This window comes from Pelmatolapia mariae, linkage group LG6 (genome assembly GCF_036321145.2).
Source record: "Pelmatolapia mariae isolate MD_Pm_ZW linkage group LG6, Pm_UMD_F_2, whole genome shotgun sequence".
Taxonomy (NCBI): domain Eukaryota; kingdom Metazoa; phylum Chordata; class Actinopteri; order Cichliformes; family Cichlidae; genus Pelmatolapia; species Pelmatolapia mariae.
Window position 1 is genome coordinate 21,926,644 of NC_086232.1, and position 23,491 is coordinate 21,950,134.

Consider the following 23,491-nt stretch of genomic DNA (forward strand, 5'->3'; position numbering starts at 1 on the left):
TCAAACTGTCTTTCGGATAACAGACTTTACTAATTAATTTATACAGAGAAATGAAGTCAAAGCTCATTGTTTTAAAGAAACAAAGCAAGCACAAATGTTTATGACTCAGCAGTTTCCTAAACAAAATTCAACCACATCTAAATAACACATTTGTTATTCCGTTTGAGTAATTACGACCGGGTCTAACCACTGTTGTTGACATTTTATCTGACGGTACACGTAGTTACAGAATTAACATTGATGGGGGGGGGGCAAAGAAAATATTTTTAAAAAATAATCAAAAAGTCAAATTTGAAACATTAAGATACAATGAGAGAAAGATCTAAAACTAAAGTAAGCAGTTGTTTTTCCAGGACACTTGTTGGCTGTTGTTCAGTACTGGGAATACTCTTTGCTCTCTAGTTTGGCAATGATTCGCTCCAGCTGTCGCTTAGCTTCACATTGTGGGAAGTTACTCATTTCGTAGTACTGAGGTGCAATCTTCACCAGCCTGTAACAGAGACAGGAGAACATGAATGACCCCGTCACTCAGCTAACGCAACACATGTTAAAATAACAGCTTTTAGTGAGATCTTATTGCCTGTACACGTACCACTCTGGCTTGATGTCTGTGCATGTGCGGATGTAGTTCTTGGTGGTGAGGACAAACTCGTTGTAGAGCACCCACTCTGGTTTGTGGTCCAGGACTGTAGATGGGTGCAGCTGGACCACTTGGTTGTCTTTCACTGTGAGGTAATGGCCTGTGCGCTCCAAATGAGCCACCTGCAGGGAGGTTCAAAAGAATAATTTAAAAACGATAACAATAAAATCCTTTTCAGTTAATCCTTTTCAATACTAAGCCCACTAACAGGCTGATAGAAGTTTACTGTCAGAGAGGAACATTGACCACATTATCTGTTTTACCTGGGCTGAAAAGATAAATCAATCATTAGAAAATTGGGGTAACAGAATAATTTAGATCCATTCAAAATCAAAAGCAGCTTTCCCAATATACACATTTTTTGCTGTACTGTGTTTCGGTTTATGGCTGCAAAGGTTTTAACAAAACTCATGTGCGTTTGAGTCCAAACTGAACAACAGACTGTCCTCAAAGCATCCCAAAGCTCCTTCTTCTTCCTCCTCCTCCGAATCTATTAGGTCTGCTCACCTGCATGAAGAAGCCGGTGCAGAGCGCCCGTCGGATGTTGATGTAGTAATCTCTGCTTGTGAACTCCGTGCTCCGGCGAGGCAAGTTGAAGCGGTCCATGATCCTGGACAGCTGCTGCCGCACATTGTCGGCAGACATCAGCGAGCGGTAGTTGACAAAGTTGTCGTAGCACCACTGGTTAGACTCATGGTCTGGAAAAAGGCATGAGAGACATTCAAGTCTAAGGTGCTAACTAGGTCATCAAAATTGAACTAATCCCAAAAAAAGTTGTTAATAAAAAATAGATCATGACTCTTTATCTTTAAAATATGTCAGATGAAACATGTTTTCAAGCATAAATGTCTACAAATCATGTACTGAATTAGTCATTTTAAACAGAAATGATGCATGAGGACACAAAAACGCATATTCCTGTCACCTCAGTGGCTCTCAATAGGTTATACATTTGAGTCTTGTCACACAACACCTCAAATCTCTCTGTTGCTTACTAGCCTGTATGTAACAGAGAGGTTCATCTGTTCCCAGGAACATTCACAGTCAGATCCCTGAAGCTTTGGAATAAACTGCCTGAGAAAATCTGGTCAGCAGAGTCAGTGCTGTCTTAGAAATCTCTGCTCAGGTTGGTTATCCAGAAGCCACCTGTGACTGTTTTAACAAATCTCATTGTATTCATCTACTGTATTTTTCTGCACAAATGCTCACATATCATATAACATTCAACCATTCTACTGCTCCATTATAAAAACATCTTTCTTCAGCACGTTTTCTTTAGCTTTAAAAGGTCATATGTTGCATTTTCATCTTATTCTGCTGACCACAAAGTGTGTGTATTAAAAAAAACAAAAAACAAATTAATGCAGGTTTAACTTCATCATGCAGAAATCCAAATAAAACGTGGACTGATGCTCACTTTGTTTGAAGGCGTGATAGACGTTGAGCAGCGTCAAGTGGTCTCCATCAATGTGAGCAAACCTCATCTTGGACTCGTCTGCTGCCTTCTTAGCCTCCGTAGGACGGACAAAACACTGTGGGACTAAACAAGGTTGGTATGGGCCCCAACAAAGCCGCCCATAGGGATGAGTCAAACATTCACAGAAAAATGCAGCAAAGCCTATGATGCTAGGGCACTCGACACTGCTTGGGACAGGGCAGGACCACAAGCTCTATAAGAGGGAGCTGCAGTCTTTTCTCATGGTCATTCCCAACTGTAATGGTTACTAGCTCGTAGAGAGGGGTCATTTAACCACATCTGTAAAACAAGAGTTTTCACACAGCTGCAGAGTGTTAGGGACACCAACAAAGTTGAACCTTTCCAAAACTCACAGATCTTACTTTAGCTACATGAGTGTTAGGCCTTTTAGTAGATGGAAGACTGAAACACATCTGAGTTACATGTTACTCTACAGTGCAACATTAATTTTAAAAGTGTTACGTCAAAAAAGAAAATTCAATAAATATGAAAAACTTCCAAGTGGTGCCTGCCCTATCCACTTTCTTTAATGATGAAGCACTCATGAAAAACTCACTTTCTATTAACAAAAATGCAAGAAAAAAAAAACCCAAACAAAAACCTGAGATTTAAAGTTAAGACTTAATATATGAAGTCATATTGACCTACATGCCTGTGGCAAAAAAACAAAACAGAAATATGAGTATTTTATTGTCTTTTTCCAACTAATTCATTATTTCCTTATTTGTACTAAAATCAAAAATAAAGTCTCCAACAAACCACCCTGATGAATATATGATTCAATATAAATAACATCAGTTGTGACTAATACTGGCATGAAATGTGTCATATGTATTGACAAGTATCTGAAATATCAGACCGTTCAGTTGTCATAATCCTGGACAAGGCACTACAAACGATCTGCACTTGTTTTCTGAGTACTTTGTAAACATTAAGTCAGCGCTTAGTTGTTAAATCTTAAAAGGGGCATAAGTGTGCAGATTTGTACCCCCAGATCTCTTTTTTTTTTGGTCTCTACAAGAGCAGCTTTGCATGAGTCACAGTTTATTATTCATTCGTTACCCCTCAATTCTGATGGGGGCTGATGTCCTCACAGCCAGAGCTACGTAGCTTAGATAATCATATTAACGATATCTGCTCTCATTGAAATCAAACAAAGCCAGGAGTAGGGGAAAAACCTCAGAAATCAAGAGGAAATCACTTAGAGCAGTCTGAAGTTCAAGATTGTGTCTCACAAGGTTTGTTCACACAAATGTGGATCTCTGCTTTTAAAACTTTAGACTATTCAATATGAGCATCCCTCAGTTTGACAGTACATTTTATACATGAGACAGAATAAGGAAAAGGATAATAGCACCTCTTTAATAAGCCTTCTATACATCCCATCATTATTCAGTAAATTTATTATGCAAGACTTAGATAAGACTTGGTGGGCCCCATGGGATATTCTGTGTTTTAAATGGGTCGCAGCACTCTTGACTTTGGGAATGGCTGGTTTAGAGGAGTAGAAAATGTGCACAAACTGGACGTACATTGGGATTATTTTTAATACTACCTGTAATCAGAAGTGTTAACCCAAAGAGACTTGGCCTACAACAGGCAAGTAAGATGTCAGCCCAGTCCTGGGCATTACCTGACAGCATGGCAGTAATGGAAAGGATCTCGTTGGAGCAGTTAAACTCGCAGCTCGCAATGACCATCTTTGCCAGTTGGGGGTCCAGAGGAAATTCTGCCATCATGGAGCCCAGCTCTGTCAGGTCACCGTCATCGTTGAGAGCTGCCAGGTAGTTAAGCAGCTCAAGGGCCCTCATCAACGTCTCAGGAGCTGCATGGAGGAGAGACAGTGAGGTCAGCTAGCCATGGCTAACTAGCATAAAAGGACTATTTACAGTTCACAATAAGACTGCAGGCTGACTTACCAGGTGGATCCATGAAGTCGAAGTGGACGAGGTCATCAATACCCAGCTTTTTAAGCTGAAGCACTACAGATCCCAAGTTTGAGCGAAGAATCTCAGGGTATGTGTTATCCTAAAAAGGGACGATAATAAAGTCAAATATAATGAATGTTGTTATCCTGAAGAAGGAGCGAGCAGCACAAAGATTAACCTGATGCGGTGAAGTGAGGGGATTTGGGGGGCTAACAAGGGCAGAGCTCTTAGCATAATGTCTGAGAGGCTTTGTCACACAACATGAGCGACCTATGTACAAGGGCAAACTGTGGAGAAGACAACGCTGAATTTATATGGCAGATTGTTCACTTCGAAGGCAGCAAAGAGTTTAAATCTTTGTGCTTGAGTGATCACCATTCAAGCAATCTGCATGATCTACAAATGATCATGAATGTGAAGTGACTTCTGCAGTATTTACACTGTATAAAATCTTACTTCTTGACACTGCTGCATCCATATGAAGGCAGCAGTCTGATGGCAAGCCTCTAATTTAGGAAAGTTTACTACAATATAACTTTATTTCAATATTACAGGAATCAGGTTAGTCCAGCATAACTCAGTATTCGGTATAAAGTTTCCTTTCATTTGATGAGCTGTTGTCATTTTGGGCTTCTGTGATTCACACTGCCACTTCTTTGCAATAACCTCCAAACCAAAATTTCAGGTGCATTTGAAAATCTGTGTGTCCCAATGCCCCTCCATTTGCACTATGACATACAAGGTCCTTCACAGTTTATTATGCCTTTATCCAAACCTCAACAACAACAACAACAAATCACTTGCCTGCATCTCTGTTTTGTAGGCCTTCTCTGTGTAGAGACGGAAGCATTTCCCTGGACGTGTTCTTCCAGCTCGTCCTGCCCTCTGCTGGGCAGAAGCTTTACTGATGGCTGTAACGAGCAGAGACTCCACTCTGATTCGAGGATTGTACACCTAGACACACGTGGCAAAGCATGTTTAGGTACAACAGCTCTCATGATAGATTACTACAATGAGACGAAAAAAAACAAACAAAATCATAAACATCTACATTTCAGTCACTTTCACAACACTTAAGACCAAACTAATCATAAAGCTGAGCAATCAGTGCAATCAGGTGAGTCACTTTTGGTCTACCTTTTGTTTGGCAAATCCAGGGTCAATGACAAACACCACGCCATCAATTGTTAGAGAAGTCTCAGCGATGTTTGTCGACACCACAACCTGAGGGAAGAAGCAAAGTGATGTAAAATATTTGAAACCTGATAGGTGAGAATCTGTTTGTTTGTTTAAAAGGGGTTTCTGCACACAAAAGCAAAACTCATCCATTATATTTAGGCCACAGCACAGTATTGGCACTTTTTCTTTGCCACAAATGGCCTAAATGTGCATTTTTCTTAAAGACATAAGCTCCAACTTTAACTTGGCTGTGTCTTATCAATTTACTGTAGGAGCCAAATTACTTTTTGGAATGAACATTTTTTATTTAAATTAGTCTTTTTATCTTCTGTTATATATTATCCTTGGTCTGATCTACTGTGCATTATCAGAAATCATTTTCTTTTCTTTCCATTTGTAATACACACAGGGTTACATTTGCGTCCCAGAATCAGACTTCAGGAATACTTTAGTGCCCCCAAGTGTCAGTCAAAAAAAACCTACATCTTACAATGCAGGCTATTGAGATAATAAAGACAACTATGTAAATGACATGAAACTGCAATAACTTTAAAACTGATGCACAAAATGAATGTTATTGGTCATCATTATTCTCCACTAGCCTTAAAAACCATCTGCGAATGTAATACCTTCAGCAAATTTACAGGAAATGCATTTTAAAACCTTAATCTCCTTGACTTTATTTCAAACTTGTACCTTTCTTCCTATTGCACCATTTGGCTTCCTTGGAGGAGGAGGCTCAAAGATTCTTTGTTGCTGCTGTGGAGGCAACGTGGAATACAGTGGAATGATTTTGATGTCTCCGACCTCAGGACCCAGGTCATCTACCTCACGCTTGATCCGTTTGCATGCCTCATCAATTTCCTGAAAGAAAAAAAAAAAAAAAAGTATTATAACCTTGCATTTTGAATCAGTGGAGGGTGTGCTGCTTCAAATTAATGTCTACTGGAACTGTAACCTGAGCATTATGAGCTTTACCTCTTGACCGGTGAGGAAGAGAAGACAGTCACCTTCATCTTCCTCACACATATGAATCTGGATGACAGTGCGGATTGCCGCCTCAAGGTAGTCCCGCTCTGGCTCCGGAGTGTAAAAGATCTCAACAGGATGTGTACGTCCAGGAATAGTTAGAAGAGGACAGCTGTCAAAGTACACCTGGAACTTCCCAGCATCTAGTGTGGCACTCATGACAATCACCTGCACACAAAGTTTACATGTGGGTATATAAAATACTTAAATCTTACAAATATGTGCAATGGTATCATCTCTGTATGATATTAGTTGTATAGTGCTCTTAATGTTATTACATGGTAACAAAAGATGGAGCTTTTATGAAAATCCCTATGTATGCAATCATCCTTCTCTATACATTAAATACCCTATCTGCATTTTCTTCTGTCATTCACACAACTTCAAATCACACCAGAAACCTCTAAAAGTGGAGGTTTTAGTCTACCCCAGGTTTCTTTTTTGTTTTGTTTTTTTAAATTGACCAGATTCTCCACACTGTTCCAATTTCTGACTTCCTGTCTCTTCTGGTCTTTGTCCCTGGCTGGAATTCTAACCAGCGTCTTTAGTGGCCACATCCAATCCAGTTTTGTGTACAAAATTACATTTTCTGGGGATAACTAAAGTGATAACAAATTACAACCATGGCAAGCATCAAAGGCCACCTCCAGTAGACACTGCTTAATTTAACATGGCTAATGACCATTGACATGCTCCATTAGTGATATTTCCTACTGAACTGTCCATTTCCTACTGACGCATGAATGGCTAAACAAATCCTGCTGCTCTTTGCGTTTCTAACTTTACTACTGGAACATATTCAACTTGTGAGTGGTGTCACTCCTAAATCCAACATCCAACTTCTGAGGCAACTAGAAAGAAGCATAATTCACCTGGCACACCTGCTTTTGTTTTCCTTACAAAATGTTTTAAATATTCTGAGTAGAAATTAGATTTTGTTTTTAAATCAGCTAGATTAGTTTTTTTTTTTAATCTAGGAAGCACCTGTTTTTAAAGACATAGATACATTAAAATTATATCCCACTTGGGTGGAGAAAAAGAAATACCTTCAGATCTGATCTCTGACGAACCACTTCTTTCAGTACTCCCATCAGGATGTCTGTGGCCAGAGTTCTCTCATGAGCCTCATCCAGAATGATCACACCATATCGCTCCAGCAGTGGGTCATTCATGGCCTCTCTTAACAACATACCGTCTGTCATGTACCTGAAGAAACAACAATGCTTTGTTAGGCTGGGCTGCTCTGTGCCAGTGAAAAGCAGATTCTCTGAATCAAACCATCTCATTCACTCACAGCACCACTTACTTTAATATAGTCTTGGCAGAGCTACAATCCTCAAATCGGATGGAGTAGCCAACTTCCTGTCCAAGCATGACGTCCATTTCGTCCGCCACCCTCTGAGCCACACTCATGGCTGCTACTCTCCTGGGCTGAGTACAGGCTACTGCCCGCTTAGGACCAGGCAAGCCTCTAACCATATCCACACACCACTGTGGGATCTGCAGATTTAATCAAAGGTTGCAGAGAATCTAATAAAACCAATTCAAGATTATATCAATTTTTTAAAAATTCTATGCATTTACACTGTGCCATCACACTGTTGGCTTTTTTCAGCAAGGGCAGCAGAAGATTACTAACACATAAGAGACGCACCAATCTACTTGACTTCATACCTGTGTTGTCTTGCCGGAGCCAGTCTCTCCGACAAGCACAAAGCTTTGGTGACGTGTGATGATGTCAGTGAAGCTTTCCTTGTACTCCCACACTGGAAGCTGTAGCCTCTTCTTCAGGATCTCATAGTAGCGGGGAGTATGGGGCAGGTTGGTGAATGGGTTGATCTGCTGTTGTAGGACCATTTGCTTGAGCGGTGGTAAGGCTGAAGCAGCAGGTGTGCTGTTAGATGGGACACTAGATGGCTTTGGTTCTCTGTCCCGGTCTCTGTCCCGATCACGGTCTCTGTCTCGGTCCCTATCCCTCGAACGGTCCTCGCGGTCTCTGTCACGGTCCCGGTCTCTCCTGTCAACATTAGAACAGCACATCATTGTCAACATTCTAATTGTAAAAGAAATAATCAGGCTACAGTTTGCCATCTCAGGGCAATGAGAGTAAAGTTGGGACATTGTCCCATGTTTCCCATATTCAAGCATGCTTGATGCGTTCAACATGTTTAAACTGTGTACCGACCTTTTCACCACTTTAATTGACAGGCACTAAATGGCAGCCTATTGCAAATTTATTTGCCATAGTGAGCTTCCATCTCACCCTATCCCTTGCATCCTCCTCTATCGCACCCACTACACTACCCATGGATGTAATGAAGTCCTCCTTCACTACATCCATGAACCTCGTCTGGGGTCTTCCTCATTTCCTCCTGCTTGGAAACATCATACTCAACATCGTTTGTGCAATATATCTACTATCCCTCCTCTGTCTGCCTCTATAATTTTGTCTCCAAACTGCTTAACCTGAGCTGTCCCTCTAATGCACTGCCTATTCTGGTCACTCTTAATAAAAACCTGACATCACCAGCTCAGCCACCTACCTTTCTGTCAGTGCCACCATGTCCAAATCAGAGTCATAGCAGGTTACACAACTGTCTCATAAACGTCCCCTTTCACTCTTGCTGCCATCCTTCTGTCTCACACCACCCCTGACACTGGTCTCCACCCACGCCACTCTACCTGCACTCTCTTCTTCACATTTCTTTTCCTCAGTTCATAGCTATTTAAACTCATCCATCTTTACCATCTCTACTACTTGTAACTCCACCTTTCCACTTGTCTCCCTCTCATTCACGCACACATGTATTCTGTCTTAGTTCTACTGACTTTCATTCTTTTTCTCTCCAGACTCTCCTCCACCTGCTCTCTGCAGATCCGTCCTCTGTTATCATAGTCCACAGAGGATCCTGCCTGAACTCATCTGTCAGTCTGTCCATCACCATGGCAATCAAGCAGGGGCTCAGAACCGATCGCTGGTGTAATCCCACGTCCACCTTGAACCCAACTGTCACTCCTTTGCATTCTTCATCGCTGTCCTCATACTTATGATTTTATGTTGTTTTATTTTAAAGTTATAAAACGAACCTGACACTAGTCTGTTTAAATTATGATCTTATAGCAGTGCATCTTCTAAACTATCTGACGTTTATTTTTGCATTTAGACAGATACTGACATATCTGCAGTGGGTGCACACTGTCAGTTTAACAAGCACACACAGTTACAGCAAATGTTTCTAATATCACATCAAATACTTTGAAGGCTTTAAAGTTTATATGTTTATTTATTTTTATACAAATTGTTTACAATTAATGGGTCACAATATACTTATTTGCAAACTGTCGCTATTTAGCCTACTTTTACTGGTAATTTGAACAGTCAATCTCAATGAAATCCTGCAAATTTAAAAAGAATTGCCACGATTTCTTTCGCATCTGTAAGTCTGTTGTGGAGGTTTTCACTGAGATAAACACACACGAGCACAACGTAAAACATGTGAGTGCTAAGAGACGCTAAAGTTTCTGCTAGCTTAATCGGCGCCAAGGACAATTTTAGTTCGCAGCTAGTATAGTACAACATTAGATGGCTATTTTAAGAACCAAATCACAGTCTTTTAAATCGAAGCCACGGCTGGCTAGCTGAACCAACACGGGTTAGATAAGGAGCTATGTTAACGTTAGCCAAACACACGTGCCCCCGCTACGATGAAGGTAACGTTGATGCTTCGTTTGTTAGCCCAACGTCTACGGTATTTTTTTTAATACAAGCACTTAGCACGTTTCTGTTCGCGCTGCACGATCATTCAGGTGCTATCAAGAAACAGCGAATAAAGCAGAGCTACAGCATGAACAGCTTAGGGTTATATTTTCTCAGCTCCCATCTTCCATCCATGGTGACCGAGAGCGGCAGCTAGCAGTTAGCTTGTACCCGACTAGTTTGAGAGCGATAACTGTGGGACTTCACTCACCCGTCGGACCTCTTCTTACTGGAGGAGTAGTCATCACCCAAATCCAAACGATGTCTTTTTGACATCTTAAAGGTAAAATGTGGCTTTCTGTGAAACAATTAACGCGGGCACAGTTCTACCCGGCAGGTTATATTTCCTGATTCCTGTGCTCCAAGTTCTCCGACCGGAGTATTTTCTTCTTTTCGTATTTGTGTAACACAATTTCAGCAAGCGCCACCTGCTGTTGTGGAGTCTTCACTGGTGTTTCCACGGCAAGTTCTTTCAAATGGATTTTCACTTATTATCAAAGCTCTATATAGTCATATAACCAGATAATACTTTTTATTTTCTATTGGATTTCAAAGAAATTTGGCACATTAAAAAACAAGCAAATAAAAACACGTTTTTTGCCCATTTGTTTGAGCTACCGGTCCTTAAACAATGAATTTGATAATCGTACCACACAGAAAATCAGGCACATCTATTTTTTATTACGCAAACAGATGTTTTAGAAGTGCTGGTAGGGACTTATAGTCACTGGGGGAAAATTCTAGGCCTAATCATTAACAAAATGATATATTTTTTTTTACTGTTCATATGGATGTAACGTTTTCAGTGGGAGAAACATTTTGTCACTCATCCACCGAAACCTTATGAACAGTACAGATTTACTTACTTGGATGATTGTTCATGGATCAAAATATTTTTTTTTACTCTACTTTAAAGTCATATGAAAGGTTTTCCCATGGGTTCTATAAAGTCCTGTAAAAAAAAAAAAGACAAAGAAATAGTATACACTACATTTAATTAGCTTGTAGAACCGTCTTTAGCTGCATTTGCCTTTATCAGTGTCGTATATCACTGTGGAGGAATTATGGCCCACTCTGCAGAGTGCTTCATTTCATTGAGGTTTACATTCATTGGTTCATGCACAGCTCTCGTAACGCCCCACCACACCGGCCATTGCAACACTACGATTCTTTACTTTGTCAGACACTCTGCTGTAGATTTGCTGGTCTCCTTGGGTTCATTGTCCTGTTGCGTGATCAGTTTTTTGGCTAAGATGGGCTCACATTTGACTACTGAATACTTTGGTATACAGAGGACTTTATGGTCAACTGACTGCAAGGTGCCCAGGCCCTGTGGCTGCAAACTACTGCAAATCATCACCCCTCATCACCCCTGAAGTGTTTGTGCTGATATGCTATGTTTGGTTTTCACCAAATGTGGAACTTTGCATTATTGCTTAACATCTCCACTCTGCTCCAATCTGTCCAAAGGACATTGTTCTACAGGAGTTGTGGTTTGTTCAGCTTTGTAAACCTAAGTTGTGCTGTCATGTTTTTCCTGGAAAGAAGACACTTTGTCATTGACACCCTTCCAAACAAGCCATACTTGTTCAGGCTTATTCTATTTGTACTGCCATGAATGTAAACATTTAACATGCTAACTGCTCTTGTTTTATTTAGCTATTTATTTTTTAATACATTTATGAACTTATGTATACATTTGCTGGGATATCCACTCCTGGGAAGACTGCGGCACCTGAATGCTCCAGACCAACAAACTGGCTTTTATGGAAGTGCTCACACTTTCTGACGATTGACTATCAAGTGTATTTGATTAGGAACATCTGGCTGCTCTTAATTCCTGTGGGAGCAGTAATAGATGTACTTAGTTTTTCATAGGACTCTGTGCTGTCCTTTCATTTTAAATAATAATAATAATAATAATAATAATAATAATAATAATAATAATGGGCACAAGTGCGAAACAAGCAACATCAGGCTGACCCTGTCAGTTTGCGCCCTCTCCCAAATCACGGACAAACGTGGTTGGAGAACGTGGTACATTGAGCGTTAAGGTTTCTATGAATCGAGTTTACACAGACGTGATTATGCTCTTATCAGGCAAAACATCCTCGGTTTGTTAAAATGACTCCGTCTGATACCACGTGAGAACAATAAAATATATCATTTTCTGTTGTTTCCCACAAACTGAACGGTAATGTAACGATTCTCATCTTTCACTTTTTCACAAAAGTAAAACATCCTTACTTCCACGTCTACTCAAAAGCCTTTTTTTCCGACTTTGTCAAAGTAAATCAACAATAAACTACCTAATATATTTTCTGTTTTTCATGAGATTATTGTTCTGAAATCAGCCATATTTTTGTTAGTCTCAACTGCGGGGTCGAATATTTCGAGGTTTACTCATCAAATCATCAAAAGACGTGTCAAGCCCCTTGCTCCACCCTCGCCAAACAGCAACGCCCATTCGTTCACAAGACTTTATACAACATTGTTTGGAAACGCTTTGCATCCTCACCCTGCAGACTGCAGCGCTCGGCTTGTGAAAACCATTACGTTTAATTTACAGCCTTTTCTGCGCCTTTTACAGGTGACCATGCATCGATACGCGTAAGTGGACTTTGTTTGGCACTGTGTACTTAACTTTATTTGCATTCCTGCGAAATTTAGTCTGTCTAGTTAGCCACTTGTACTTTTGGGCGATGTTGTGTGCGCCTAAAAACGTCGTCAGAAAAACATTAACTGAGAGGCTTTTGAGTGCCACTTTGTCCTCAGACTTAGAAACACTGAAGTTTTACATTAAAGTAAATTAAAGTACACCTTATACATAGATGCAGATGAAGATTGTAAATAAAAATTATGTAAAATTGTCCTATGATATAAGAGAGCCTCGTTTAAGCCCTGTGTAGAGTTGAGTTTTAGCAGTTACATAACATGTCAGCGATAATAATTACATAATTATAGCTTCCCCAGTGTGGATTCTTAACAATAGCAATATTTCTGAATGTCCTGCTGTATTGTGAAATGCAATAGCAGGACATTTTTTACCAAGGTGAACAATCTAGATATTGACTTAATTGGTCTATAGTCACTAATTGTCCTTCATGCCAGAGGGGTCTTGTCCTAATATTTTTTTTAATATCTTACAGGTCAGTGGGTATACTGGAAGCTGCTTTGTTGGTTTTGCTGGCAGGCTGTCAACAATGTGTCTTAGCATCCAGCGACACATTGGCTCCAGAGGTCTTGCAGAACAACGGCACCCTGTATGCAGTCTGCAAGGTGAGACCCAGCACCTCTCTCCCGGAGGACCTGCCCAAAGTGTACGGCCATGTGCTGTTCAAGCAGGATCATCCTCAGGAGAAAGTCAAGGTCCTTCTCCGATTTAGTGGCTTCCCCAGAGACGGCAGTCCGGAGCCCAGAGCGGTGCACATCCATCAGTATGGAGACCTGAGCCGGGGATGTGACTCCACCGGTGGCCACTACAATCCATATGGTGTAAATCACCCTAACCACCCTGGAGACTTTGGAAACTTTGAGCCCCAGCAAGGGAAGATTAATACAATGCTAGAATCTGATGCAACACTGTTTGGAAGCCTGTCTGTGTTTGGGAGAGCAGTGGTGATTCATGAAAAGATAGACGACTTAGGGCGTGGTGGAGACGCTGGGAGCCTGCTGCATGGAAACGCAGGCCGAAGGCTCGCATGCTGCATTATTGGGGTTTCGTCCCCCAATCTCTGGAATATGAACTTTAAGCAGTACTCCAGGCGGCTGAGGAGGAATTAACCTACAGTAGTGTAGGTACTTCCAGTTTGATACCAAGAAAAAAATAATGAGGTGGTTAAACCCACATCCTGCCAAAATGCATAGTAGCTTCTTAGAAGTATTAGAAACATGCTTTAATAATTGTTCAAGAGTTTTCTTACTACAAATTAGCATAATTATGGTGTTCAATATTAGTAATGGTACAGTTGGTTGGTTGGAGTATCAACAAACCAAATATATGATTGGACTGCTTTTCCTTTCACTCCATCAGCAGATTCTCTCTCAGCTTATCCTGGTCCTTAAGTTGTGACCAAAATTATTGAAATAAATTTCAGTACCATCAGCCTCAGCTGTGCTGTCTTTGTAGCTTGAAGTTAGTTAGTCGTCTTGTGTAAAAATAAATAAATACAGAATACATACAAATGCATACAAATACAATGGTTTTTAAAGTCAAAAGCAAAAAGTAATTTACACAAATTTTCTAATAAAAAAATAAGATCAAGATGTCAGTGTGTTATATTTCAGGAGGAGCTTCGAGAAATGACTCTTGTAATTATCAAATGTCTGTCAATAAATGAAGTCAGATAAAAGAAACAACCGAGACTGTCTTTATTTACTCAGTAGCATGCTGTCATATAGCATTTAACACATATTTGAATGAATAAAAGAAATGAAATCTTTATTTCCAACATATAAGTAACAAATGTTAATAAATATTAAAAAATGGTTATGAAATAAAGAAAGCCATTATATTAAATAAACTCCACAGACTGATCTCCTATAAAATACTGACCATTTCCTGTAAGGAAAGGAGTAGAAGGAAGCAAATGCTTTCCAATTCCTACTTCCTGTTTAAATCATATTTCTGTTTTTGGTTATAGAGCATAATATATACCTGTATCTATAAATAAATGTACCTATACAACAATCTAAAAATATTTTTATATCTTTATGCACAGTATAACCATCATATCACCTCACAATGTTCAACCCAAATATCCACGCAGAGTTTAATATTTAATACTCTGCTTCCATATACTGCTTTATAAGTGTTTTTTTTCCATGTATAATTTCTTAAAACTGATTTATATTTGTGAACATTTTCAAAACCCTTCTCCATATTATTCCACAAATTCACTGCACAGGTTAATTTGAACAAGCTCTTCTTTGTTGTTCACCCTATTTGTTTTTTTTTTTTTAGCTCTCCTCTCAGATCATAACCCCATTTTTTATTATGCTTTCTGATAACATATTGCTTATTCTGTACATTATCTGACCATTCTGTAATATTTGATGTGATAAAAAAGCACCACTAGAACATGTAGTCTCTGAACGTTAACCATTTGAGTTAGCTTTTACATTGTTGACATATCACATCATACGGTCTCATGAACTCAGTGTTGTCATATGCGGCTTTGCTACACGGCTGATTATACGCTGCGAATGTTAAGTAAAGCAGAAGGTTGGTTTGTGCTTGGTTCACGTGGGGAACATCGTATTTAGAACAAGCACACTGTGCTTCCTGTCATCTTTGTCAAATTGCTTTTATCCTCGTGATGACTGAATTAAATCATGCCAGGGCTGAATTCTTGACAGTAAGGAACCAGTTCATGACCTAACAAAGGTCATTTAAAAGATCATCATTAACTCCTTTTTATTATGTGATTTAATCAGCAAAAGAATTCCTACACCTAAAGCAGACAACTCTGTAAATGTTACCTTCAAAAGCAGAAAGAAACCTTTAAGTATAACACATACAGCACCGATGCATGCATCTTTTTTGCTACTTATTTAATAAGGAGAAATCACTGTTTTGCCACATTAGATATGCAGACTACATGAAATGTGTGAGTGAATGAATGAACCACGTTTTAAAACTCTCAGAGAAACTCTCACAGGAGTGAATATTATTACTCCTGTGAGTATGGTTTGGGGGATGATGAATCACAGGTGTCCAGTTACTTTTGGTCACATTGACATCAGTTCAAAAGCTGGTGCAGAACTCAGACAACGGACCGAGTGAAAGCAGAGAAACATTAGAGCATCTGAAGAGTATCGTTAATACTCTTCAGTTTGGTAGGAGTCACTGTTGATTCATTCACACTCATCTGAAATCTAATATGCTGTTTTCCAAAGATTAGTTTATCAGTTTTTTTGATTTTTGAATTATTCAAAAAATAATTAAAGAGCTTTGTGGATTTTGTAAATACTTTAATTAGTTTTGTTTTTTTCTTAATGCTGTGAGACATCACAACTCCTCCTGACTACTGCAAACATCCACGGTAGTCAGGACGTCCTCCTGCTGCTCTTCGGGGGCTGTAGTAGACACAGTAGTAGATGATGTAACATGACTATTTCTCTCTATTACATTACTCTCGGTTTCAACACCTTCCCCCCCTACAGTGCATTCATCTGACTCCTCCTCTCCTCCAGCTGTTGGGACTGAGTTCTCTGAGAGTTGCTGTGAGTGGCCGGGGTCTGAGGGATCAGGTCTGTTCAAGTATTTCACATCAGCACTGGAGTCACTCAGACCCTCCTCTTCTGTTGCGAAACTGGTAAAAACTGCGGTGCTTTGTGATTGGCCACTTTCCTGGCACTCCTCACTAGCTGGCATTTCTGTTTGAGGCCTTGAGGACTCTTGCTCGTCCAACTGTGGTGAGCAGTTTTGGTTCGAGGCCTCGACACACGATGATGGTGTTGGTGCGTCATCTTGAAAATCTGACGCAGCTGCTGTTACACTGTCTTCTGGAGAGCTCTCGTGCTCAGCTAGTTTGTTTGACCTCTTGTCACCTTTAAGAACAAATCAGAAAAATAACATTCAAGAAATGCAGCTCCTATTTTGACTGCTGTTGACCAATAGAGGAATAATTCCACTGAATAATCACCGTTCTGTCCCGGAGAATCAGATGGATCGGTCGAATCCACTAGCTGCGTGTTCAGGATGATGGCGTCTCTTCCCCCTGTTATCACAAAACAGTCAAAGTAAGCTTTCAGAAAAGTGGTTTACATAAACAGCTACTTAAAAAGTGTTGGATTAGATAGCGACAAGCAGTGTTGGTAGATATGAGAAGAAGATTAAGTTGAGAGTTTATGACGTAGATGACATTGTTTTTGGAGAAACATACTTCCACATATCCCCAGAGACACATTATAAGTCAGGCCTCCAGGTAGCAAGAAGCAAAAGGGCAGAAAAAGGAAGAGGAATTTTTGTAAAAACAGTATTCTTAGCACAGGTTAGAGTGATATGCACGTCTCAGTATATTGAGACAATTATAATAACCTGGAAGGCTCCATAATCCGGACATCTCCAGTGTTTTTAGTTTCTTCTCCAGCTCGGCTACTCGATTTCCAAGAATCCTAATAGGAAAAAAGGATATTGCAGTTGACACATCATTACATCAAGAAGTGAATTGGCTAAAAATCTACAGCCGAGGTGTCAAATAAAAGGCCTGGGGGGCAGAATCAGCCTGGCAAAGACTCAGTCTGGAGATTTGGAAAATGTGAAGGAGGGCATACATTTTGGACTATTAACTTAATTTTCAGAAATTTTGCAGGCTTTACTACTAACAAAGACTCCTCCAAGGCCATTTATACTAAACCAAGGTAAAGAACAAAACAAAACAAAGTTTTCTGTGACTTAACAATAACGTTCTGCAGGACAGTCTGGGCAATGGCACGCCAGAACTTTTTCTGTAATTTTACACATTTATTCCTTACAATTTAAGTCCAACAGCTCATGCTGACAGATTTCTTTCATTTACTACAGGAGCATTTATTTATAATGCAGTTTGACACCCGTGATCTATGGAGCACATAATAAGAGTGCGAGTGAAGTCTGAATTTTAGTACTTGTTGATTTGGCGCTGGTGCTGAATCACCATGTTTTTCTCGTGGATGGTTTCCAGCAGAGCTGTGGCGAGAGATTTGAGGTCTGAGATGGACTGAGGAGTCACCGGCAAACTGCAGCCGTTTTCTTCAGACAGCAGCAGTTCCTTCACTGCAAGCACGTCACGAGCCACGGTTAAAAGAAACAGCAGTCATCATTTCCCATGAGACACTGAATAAAACTGAACTCACACATTTAAAGGGTAATATGTGCATAATAGAAAGTGTAGATGTTTGAACTAGCATGATTCCTCTGACCTTGTTTAGCAGAAAGCACCCCAGTCAGAGCACTGCTGTTGGGCTTTCCACTGATTTTAGAGGTCTTCCTACACTCCAGGGCACTCTGACATCAGCAGGAAACAGTTTGGAGAAAAGAAAGAGTTTTAAAAAAAAAGATAACATACAATAAATATATATGAAATTACAGGGAAAAAAACTGCAACTACCTTGTACTTCAGCAGATTTGTCTTGAGCAAGTTGACCTCTTCTTGAAGTTGATTAAGTCGCTCATGCAAATACCTGAAATGTCGGAAACCACAAATGCTGTTCAGTTTAACCTGTTTCAACAGTAGAGAAGAATTTCAACTGCAACTCAGTAAATTTTTATCTAAATTCTGTATATATAGATCAGGCAAAGCATTATGACCCTATTTGTCCCTGGACAACCCACAGATGCTTGATTGGATTGAGATCTGGGGAATATGGAGACCAAGTCAACACTTTAAACTTGTTGTGATCCTCAAACCTCAAACCATTCCTGAACTATTTTTGCTTTTGTGTCAGGGTGCATCATCCTGGTGAAAGAGGCCAGAGCCTTCAGAGAATACCCTGAACTATCCTTATGCTTGCGTATTTTTCCTGCTTCCAACACATCAACTCTGTGGACAAAATGTTCACTTGCTTCCTAATATGTCCCACTCACTAACAGGTACAACGATGAAGAGATAATTAGTCTTGTTCATTTGATCTGTCAGTGGTCATAATGTTATGTCTGATCAGTGTAACTATATATTGCAAGACAGCATGTGTACATGAATAGACTTTTGAAAATCACTGCTTCAACATGCCAGCCAATCACAGAGGTACTACTTAAAATGATCTTTTTAAAAGAGCAACAAACCTGTTCTCCATGCAGAGCGCGTCAATGTCTAAGATGCGGACATCATCATTCCCTACTATGTGGTTCATCTCCACATTGAGACGATGAGCCTTCTGTTGAAACACGTCCCGCTCTGCTCGAACATCCTGCAGCTCATCCGTGAGCGACTTCACGCTGTTCTCCAGCACCTCGTTCTGCACCCAAACAAGATTCAGGATGTAGAACAATTTTATCTAGCAATACAAGTCTCTTCTTGTCAAATATATATCATCTTCTCATTAAAAGTGGAACTCTAACTAATGCGAGGACCTCCTTGAAACTCCAAATTTTATTATTATTTCCTGAAATTAATCCATTGTTGAGGGATTTGACGTACTCAAAAAACAAATTAAACTTTGAACAACCAGCAGAATTGCTTAAAGTTGCCGACAGTTTCGCTTGTGGCTATGCATAAAAGGTTTACTAGCACCCCGTTCCTGCATTTTTGTGTTCTCTTTTCCCCATTTACAGTTGTTGTACACTAAATAATGCCGATCCTTCAGAATCAATCAAACTGGCTTTTTATTTGGTCTAATCAAAATGCTAAATAATGTGAATTTTGATATTTTGTCAGCCATTTCATCTATAACTCAGACGAACATCATCGGATCTCCCCCAAGCTTTATGTTTTTGTTAAGAGAAGAGGTCTGCAAGCAAATATTCGGTTATAATCCTAGCGCCACCTTCTGGCAACAGAAATCTGACTTAAGGGACAGATTCAATCCAATTTGGATGAAATGTACATGTTGTGCTTGACATATATTTACATCTATCTGAAGTATAATTACTGGTTGTTCTGCAATGTCACATAGCAGACATAGATATGGGATATGCAACCTCGCTGCACAGCATCTATTAAGTGTCACAGCTTAAAGAAATCTAATTGCCCCCAGTGTTAGCAGCTTTAATATTCACCTTTAAACTATCATACTTTTTTAATCATATTCGTCTGATACTGAAATGGTGACCTTGTGACAGCTAACAAAGGGTGAAAACACTGGGTTAGATTTCACTGAAATGGAAATAGGGTTCATGTGATTGCTTTTAAAATAAATAAAAAAAATACTTACAAATAAAATATAAATAAATATAAACTTTCTTTTTCTAATGCAAGAACCAATTAGAACTATTAAATGCCAGTATATAATGTATATAATAAGTGTAAATGTATATCATAAAAAAGTGAACCATTATGTGAATATCAGCTGAATAGTCAAAATCAAGCAGGGGGCTCTCACCTGCTCTCTCGCCCTTTCTAACTGTTTGACCAGATCTTCTCGCTCATGCGCGGGAAAGTGTCGGGCGCCGACCTCTTCGTCTCCCAGCCTCTGTTTGGTGATGGTCATCCGTAGAAGCTGTGATAGCACAAAGTAAGAAAAGTCTCAACTAAGCTACAATTATACACCTTTGGTGTGTTTGTACAGTACAATTTGAAACCTGTCCTTAAAATAAACAACACTCATCCACTTGATCGTTACTTAGACTGACAAATAAATGTACAAAGGTATGTTGGAAATGTATTTATGAATAATGAGAGGCAAATATTCAGCAAATATACATTAGAAACATACCTTGTTATCACCCTGAGCTTCCAGTAGTCGCTGTTTCAGCTCCTTCACCTCCTCGGACAGCTGAGAGTTTCGCTCTCTGGAGTCTGTCAGTAGCTGGGCTAAATTCACCTGATCATGAAGTAAATACAGAGACATGTTAGCCCAATGTGTCAAGTTGGTTTGTGAATATATATATATATATAGAATAGAAGTCTTCCAGGTACAGCGCCCACCAGATAATGTACTTGAAAAAAATGAGCTTCTATCATTCCAATTTGAAACATTAGGTTCAAACAAGCAAACGTAAAATTCTTGAAAGGTTTGTGGTTAAATACGTTTCCCAAATCTTTTTCTTCTTCTGTGTAATCTTTGAGAGAAAACAGGTTAAATTCTTTTAAGGTTTTATTTTCTTGTCCTTCTTGTTTTTTCAGTTTTTATTGTTTATATTAAGCACACTGAGTTTGAATGTAAAGAAATGCACCATAAAAATAAAATTGTCATTACATTTTTTTTTTTTAAATCTGTGATTCATTCAGTGGTGACTTTGTTACTGTGTCATTAACCAACAGTTTTATATCAGAGAGCAACAAGTGAGAACATTGTGTGTGTCATGCTATGACACATTATGATAAGTAGTACACACCCATGCTACAGCACTGTTTGGGCTGTTCACGCTGTTGACTGTGAAATGAAAATGATACCATCCTTTTAGAAGGTGCTGTACTGTAGGCGCATAAACACTAAAGCTGGGTGATTTGAGCTTGTTGCTAAGTGGTTTCTAGGTAACACAATGAATATATAATACATAACTCAACTTTTGTTGATATAAATCAGACGTTACCATCGTAAAAATAAAATGATACAATGACTTTATAAAGTTTTAGAGGAACATAGCTAAAAATGGATCATTTTAGGATGTTGGCACTTCATGCTAGGAAGCATGATGAGATCTTAACATCCAATACAGATAACGACCTTCAGATACGGATAAGAAGTTTGTGGACAAACAGACAGAGATCTGATGTATTATTCTAAGATAAAGCTGCTGTAATTGTTAAACAAAGAGCGCCGTGGAGATGTTAGTAGTTAGGAGTAAATATTAGTAGTAAAGCTTTAAGCATCCCATCCAAAGAGATCTCTAACTTGTGACCACATTACTGACTTTGCTGAAAGTCTCCAGCATCACTGTGAAATGCAAGTGTATCAAAGTACAGTTAAGACAGTTCTGCATGCAGTGATTAGCATTTTTAAATCTCTTACTTGATTCCTTTTCTCTGGAGGCAGAGAAGGATCTCCATCCTGTCAGTGACACAAAGACAAAGGAAGTTGTCATTAGATGCCACAAAGTTTAATAGCAGTAGTTTTTATCCTCAGCTCTGATGCATCTTTTATAACGGCGTCAGATCAGCTTACAATGAGTTCTCTGTACTTCTTCTTGAGTCCCTGGTGTCGCTCACGGAGCTGGTTGGCCATCAGTTTGTACTGATCCCTCTCCTGCTGACAGGTGTCCAGCTCTTTAGACAGAATCAGAAGAGCTTCTTTCTTACTCTCCAACTTCCGCTTACAAACCAGGAACTGCAGAGAAAGAAAGGTTTTGAGGAAAAATAAAAGGTTCTGGCATGTAGTCAATATAACGTTATTTGATTATTTGAGGGCTAAAGAGTTCTCTAGTCATCATTAAAGATCAAATTCACTGTGAAATATATAAAAGAAAAGAAAGAAAGAAAAAAAAACACATATATACTACTATAGTGACACAAAAACTTTTTCTGATGGTAAAAAATAGCAACAGTTTGCGTTGCAGCTCCTTGTTACTTTAACTACTTGTCCATCTGATGTTTTTGGTTAAACATTTTCATACACAGAAGAGCATCTCTAAATGCACAATACATCAGATCTTGAAGTAGATGGGCTACAGCTGCAGAAGACCACACAGGGTGCTACTCCTGTCAACTAAGAACAGGAAACCGAGGCTACAATGCCCTCTGACCCTTTGTGAAAACTAGTTTCTTGAGCAGGAGTTCACTGTACTCAAATGGCCTCCACATTCACCGGATTTAAGTCAAATAGAGAGAGATGGTGGGACAGGAGCTTTACATCATGGATGTGTGATGCTAGCATGTAAATATGGACCAAAATGTTTCCAGTACTCTGTCAAATTAATGTCATGAAGAATTAAGGCATTTGTGAAAGGAAAGGGGGTTCAACCCAGTGCAGGGTGTATCTAATAAAGTGGCTAATGAGTGTATGTCTGCAAAGTATTGCACAACCAAAGCTGTGGACAAAAATAGTAGCATGAAGAATAAACTAGGATAAAACTACTTCAGTAGCTTAAATGCAAAGCAGTTCAACACTGACTGCACTCAAGTGAAATACTCGAGCAAACACGTTTATATGCAGCCATCTGAACGTGTTTCTTCATTAAAGCTGCAACTTTCAGTGTGGTGCAAGTCAGTAACTTTACAAGGCAAAGGGCTCTGCAGGCGCAAGGAAACTCCAATCTGCTTCCTCATACATGTGCAGTCTTTGCAGGTAAGAGAAACCACAGCAGCTGAGACTTAATCCCGTGAGCTCGGATTAATGTGGACACAAGTGTTTCAGTGGATCCGAACAAGCGATAGCAGGCAGAACTCAAACACAGTGAAACGATCATGTACGCCACAGTATTTTAGCCGGACAGGACACCTGTCCCACAATTAGTGTGCGTCAGTGAAGGTTTTTTTACGCTCTTTCCTCATTCTCGTCTTTTCTGCGTCTTCGCAGTCTCACCTCACTAACCAGCCCCTGCCAGTCACTTTCGCTCCTCCTGGACGGATCCATCGCGTCCTGCGGCGGAACAAAGGTTACCCAAGCACAGTGAGTTTCACAGAAGCATCACCCCTCTGCATCTGCAGAAATCAGAGCCAAAACCGATTAAAGCGATCGAGAAACGCAATTTGCATCACTTCCGTCCGTCTCGACGTCAGAAAAGCGTCACGTCGCATTTACAGAACCTCGTAAAACAGAAAGAGACTAAAACAAAATAACCAAAACGGAACGAGATGCCTAACAGCTGAGCTGTTGTATGTGTTTATTAGAGTAATCACCCCCAAACAAGTAAGATAGCGTGACAAATGATGTATTAGGCAATAAATGTCCCTTTATTT

At 39.7% G+C, this 23,491-nt stretch overlaps 3 protein-coding genes across 4 annotated transcripts; 1 reads left to right on the forward strand and 2 right to left on the reverse strand.

Annotated features, from left to right (window-relative positions):
* Positions 1–16: 16 nt before the first annotated feature.
* LOC134629156 (ATP-dependent RNA helicase DHX15) lies at positions 17–10,394 on the reverse strand. Its single transcript, XM_063476210.1, has 14 exons — positions 10,222–10,394; positions 7,928–8,270; positions 7,560–7,753; positions 7,300–7,459; positions 6,203–6,421; positions 5,921–6,088; positions 5,183–5,269; positions 4,850–4,999; positions 4,037–4,145; positions 3,751–3,942; positions 2,058–2,180; positions 1,148–1,338; positions 593–762; positions 17–490 (listed from the first exon to the last, which is right to left on the reverse strand). Exons 1-14 carry the CDS (start codon positions 10,284–10,286, stop codon positions 373–375), a joined length of 2,289 nt encoding a protein of 762 aa, XP_063332280.1. The 5' UTR covers positions 10,287–10,394; the 3' UTR covers positions 17–372.
* A 2,100-nt stretch (positions 10,395–12,494) lies between these two features.
* Positions 12,495–14,331, forward strand: LOC134629159 (extracellular superoxide dismutase [Cu-Zn]-like). Its single transcript, XM_063476213.1, has 2 exons — positions 12,495–12,620; positions 13,160–14,331. Exons 1-2 carry the CDS (start codon positions 12,607–12,609, stop codon positions 13,791–13,793), a joined length of 648 nt encoding a protein of 215 aa, XP_063332283.1. The 5' UTR covers positions 12,495–12,606; the 3' UTR covers positions 13,794–14,331.
* Positions 14,332–14,416: 85 nt separating this feature from the next.
* LOC134629157 (coiled-coil domain-containing protein 149-like) lies at positions 14,417–23,270 on the reverse strand. Of its 2 annotated transcripts, XM_063476211.1 has the most exons (13): positions 23,115–23,270; positions 21,759–21,920; positions 21,606–21,644; positions 20,367–20,474; positions 20,034–20,150; positions 18,778–18,950; positions 18,104–18,176; positions 17,916–18,000; positions 17,622–17,769; positions 17,053–17,129; positions 16,898–16,933; positions 16,658–16,732; positions 14,419–16,562 (listed from the first exon to the last, which is right to left on the reverse strand). In XM_063476211.1, exons 1-13 carry the CDS (start codon positions 23,163–23,165, stop codon positions 16,021–16,023), a joined length of 1,686 nt encoding a protein of 561 aa, XP_063332281.1. In that variant the 5' UTR covers positions 23,166–23,270; the 3' UTR covers positions 14,419–16,020. The 2 variants fall into 2 exon arrangements, with proteins under 2 accessions (XP_063332282.1, XP_063332281.1); XM_063476212.1 differs by lacking the exon at positions 16,898–16,933 and having other exon boundaries at positions 14,417–16,562.
* Positions 23,271–23,491: the final 221 nt, after the last annotated feature.

Bases quoted from the DNA above. Each gene is read 5' to 3' on its own strand.
- LOC134629157 (XM_063476211.1), bottom strand. From the start codon at position 23,165: ATGGATCCGTCCAGGAGGAGCGAAAGTGACTGGCAGGGGCTGGTTAGT. The intron at 21,645-21,758 runs GTAAGCTGATCT...TGTCACTGACAG, and splicing joins AGAAGTACAGAGAACTCATT to GATGGAGATCCTTCTCTGCC. The intron at 20,151-20,366 runs GTATGTTTCTAA...GTGCTATCACAG, and splicing joins AAGCTCAGGGTGATAACAAG to CTTCTACGGATGACCATCAC.
- LOC134629156 (XM_063476210.1), bottom strand. From the start codon at position 10,286: ATGTCAAAAAGACATCGTTTGGATTTGGGTGATGACTACTCCTCCAGT. The intron at 8,271-10,221 runs GTGAGTGAAGTC...TAATGTTGACAG, and splicing joins AGTAAGAAGAGGTCCGACGG to GAGAGACCGGGACCGTGACA. The intron at 7,460-7,559 runs GTAAGTGGTGCT...TTGTTTCTTCAG, and splicing joins TCTGCCAAGACTATATTAAA to GTACATGACAGACGGTATGT.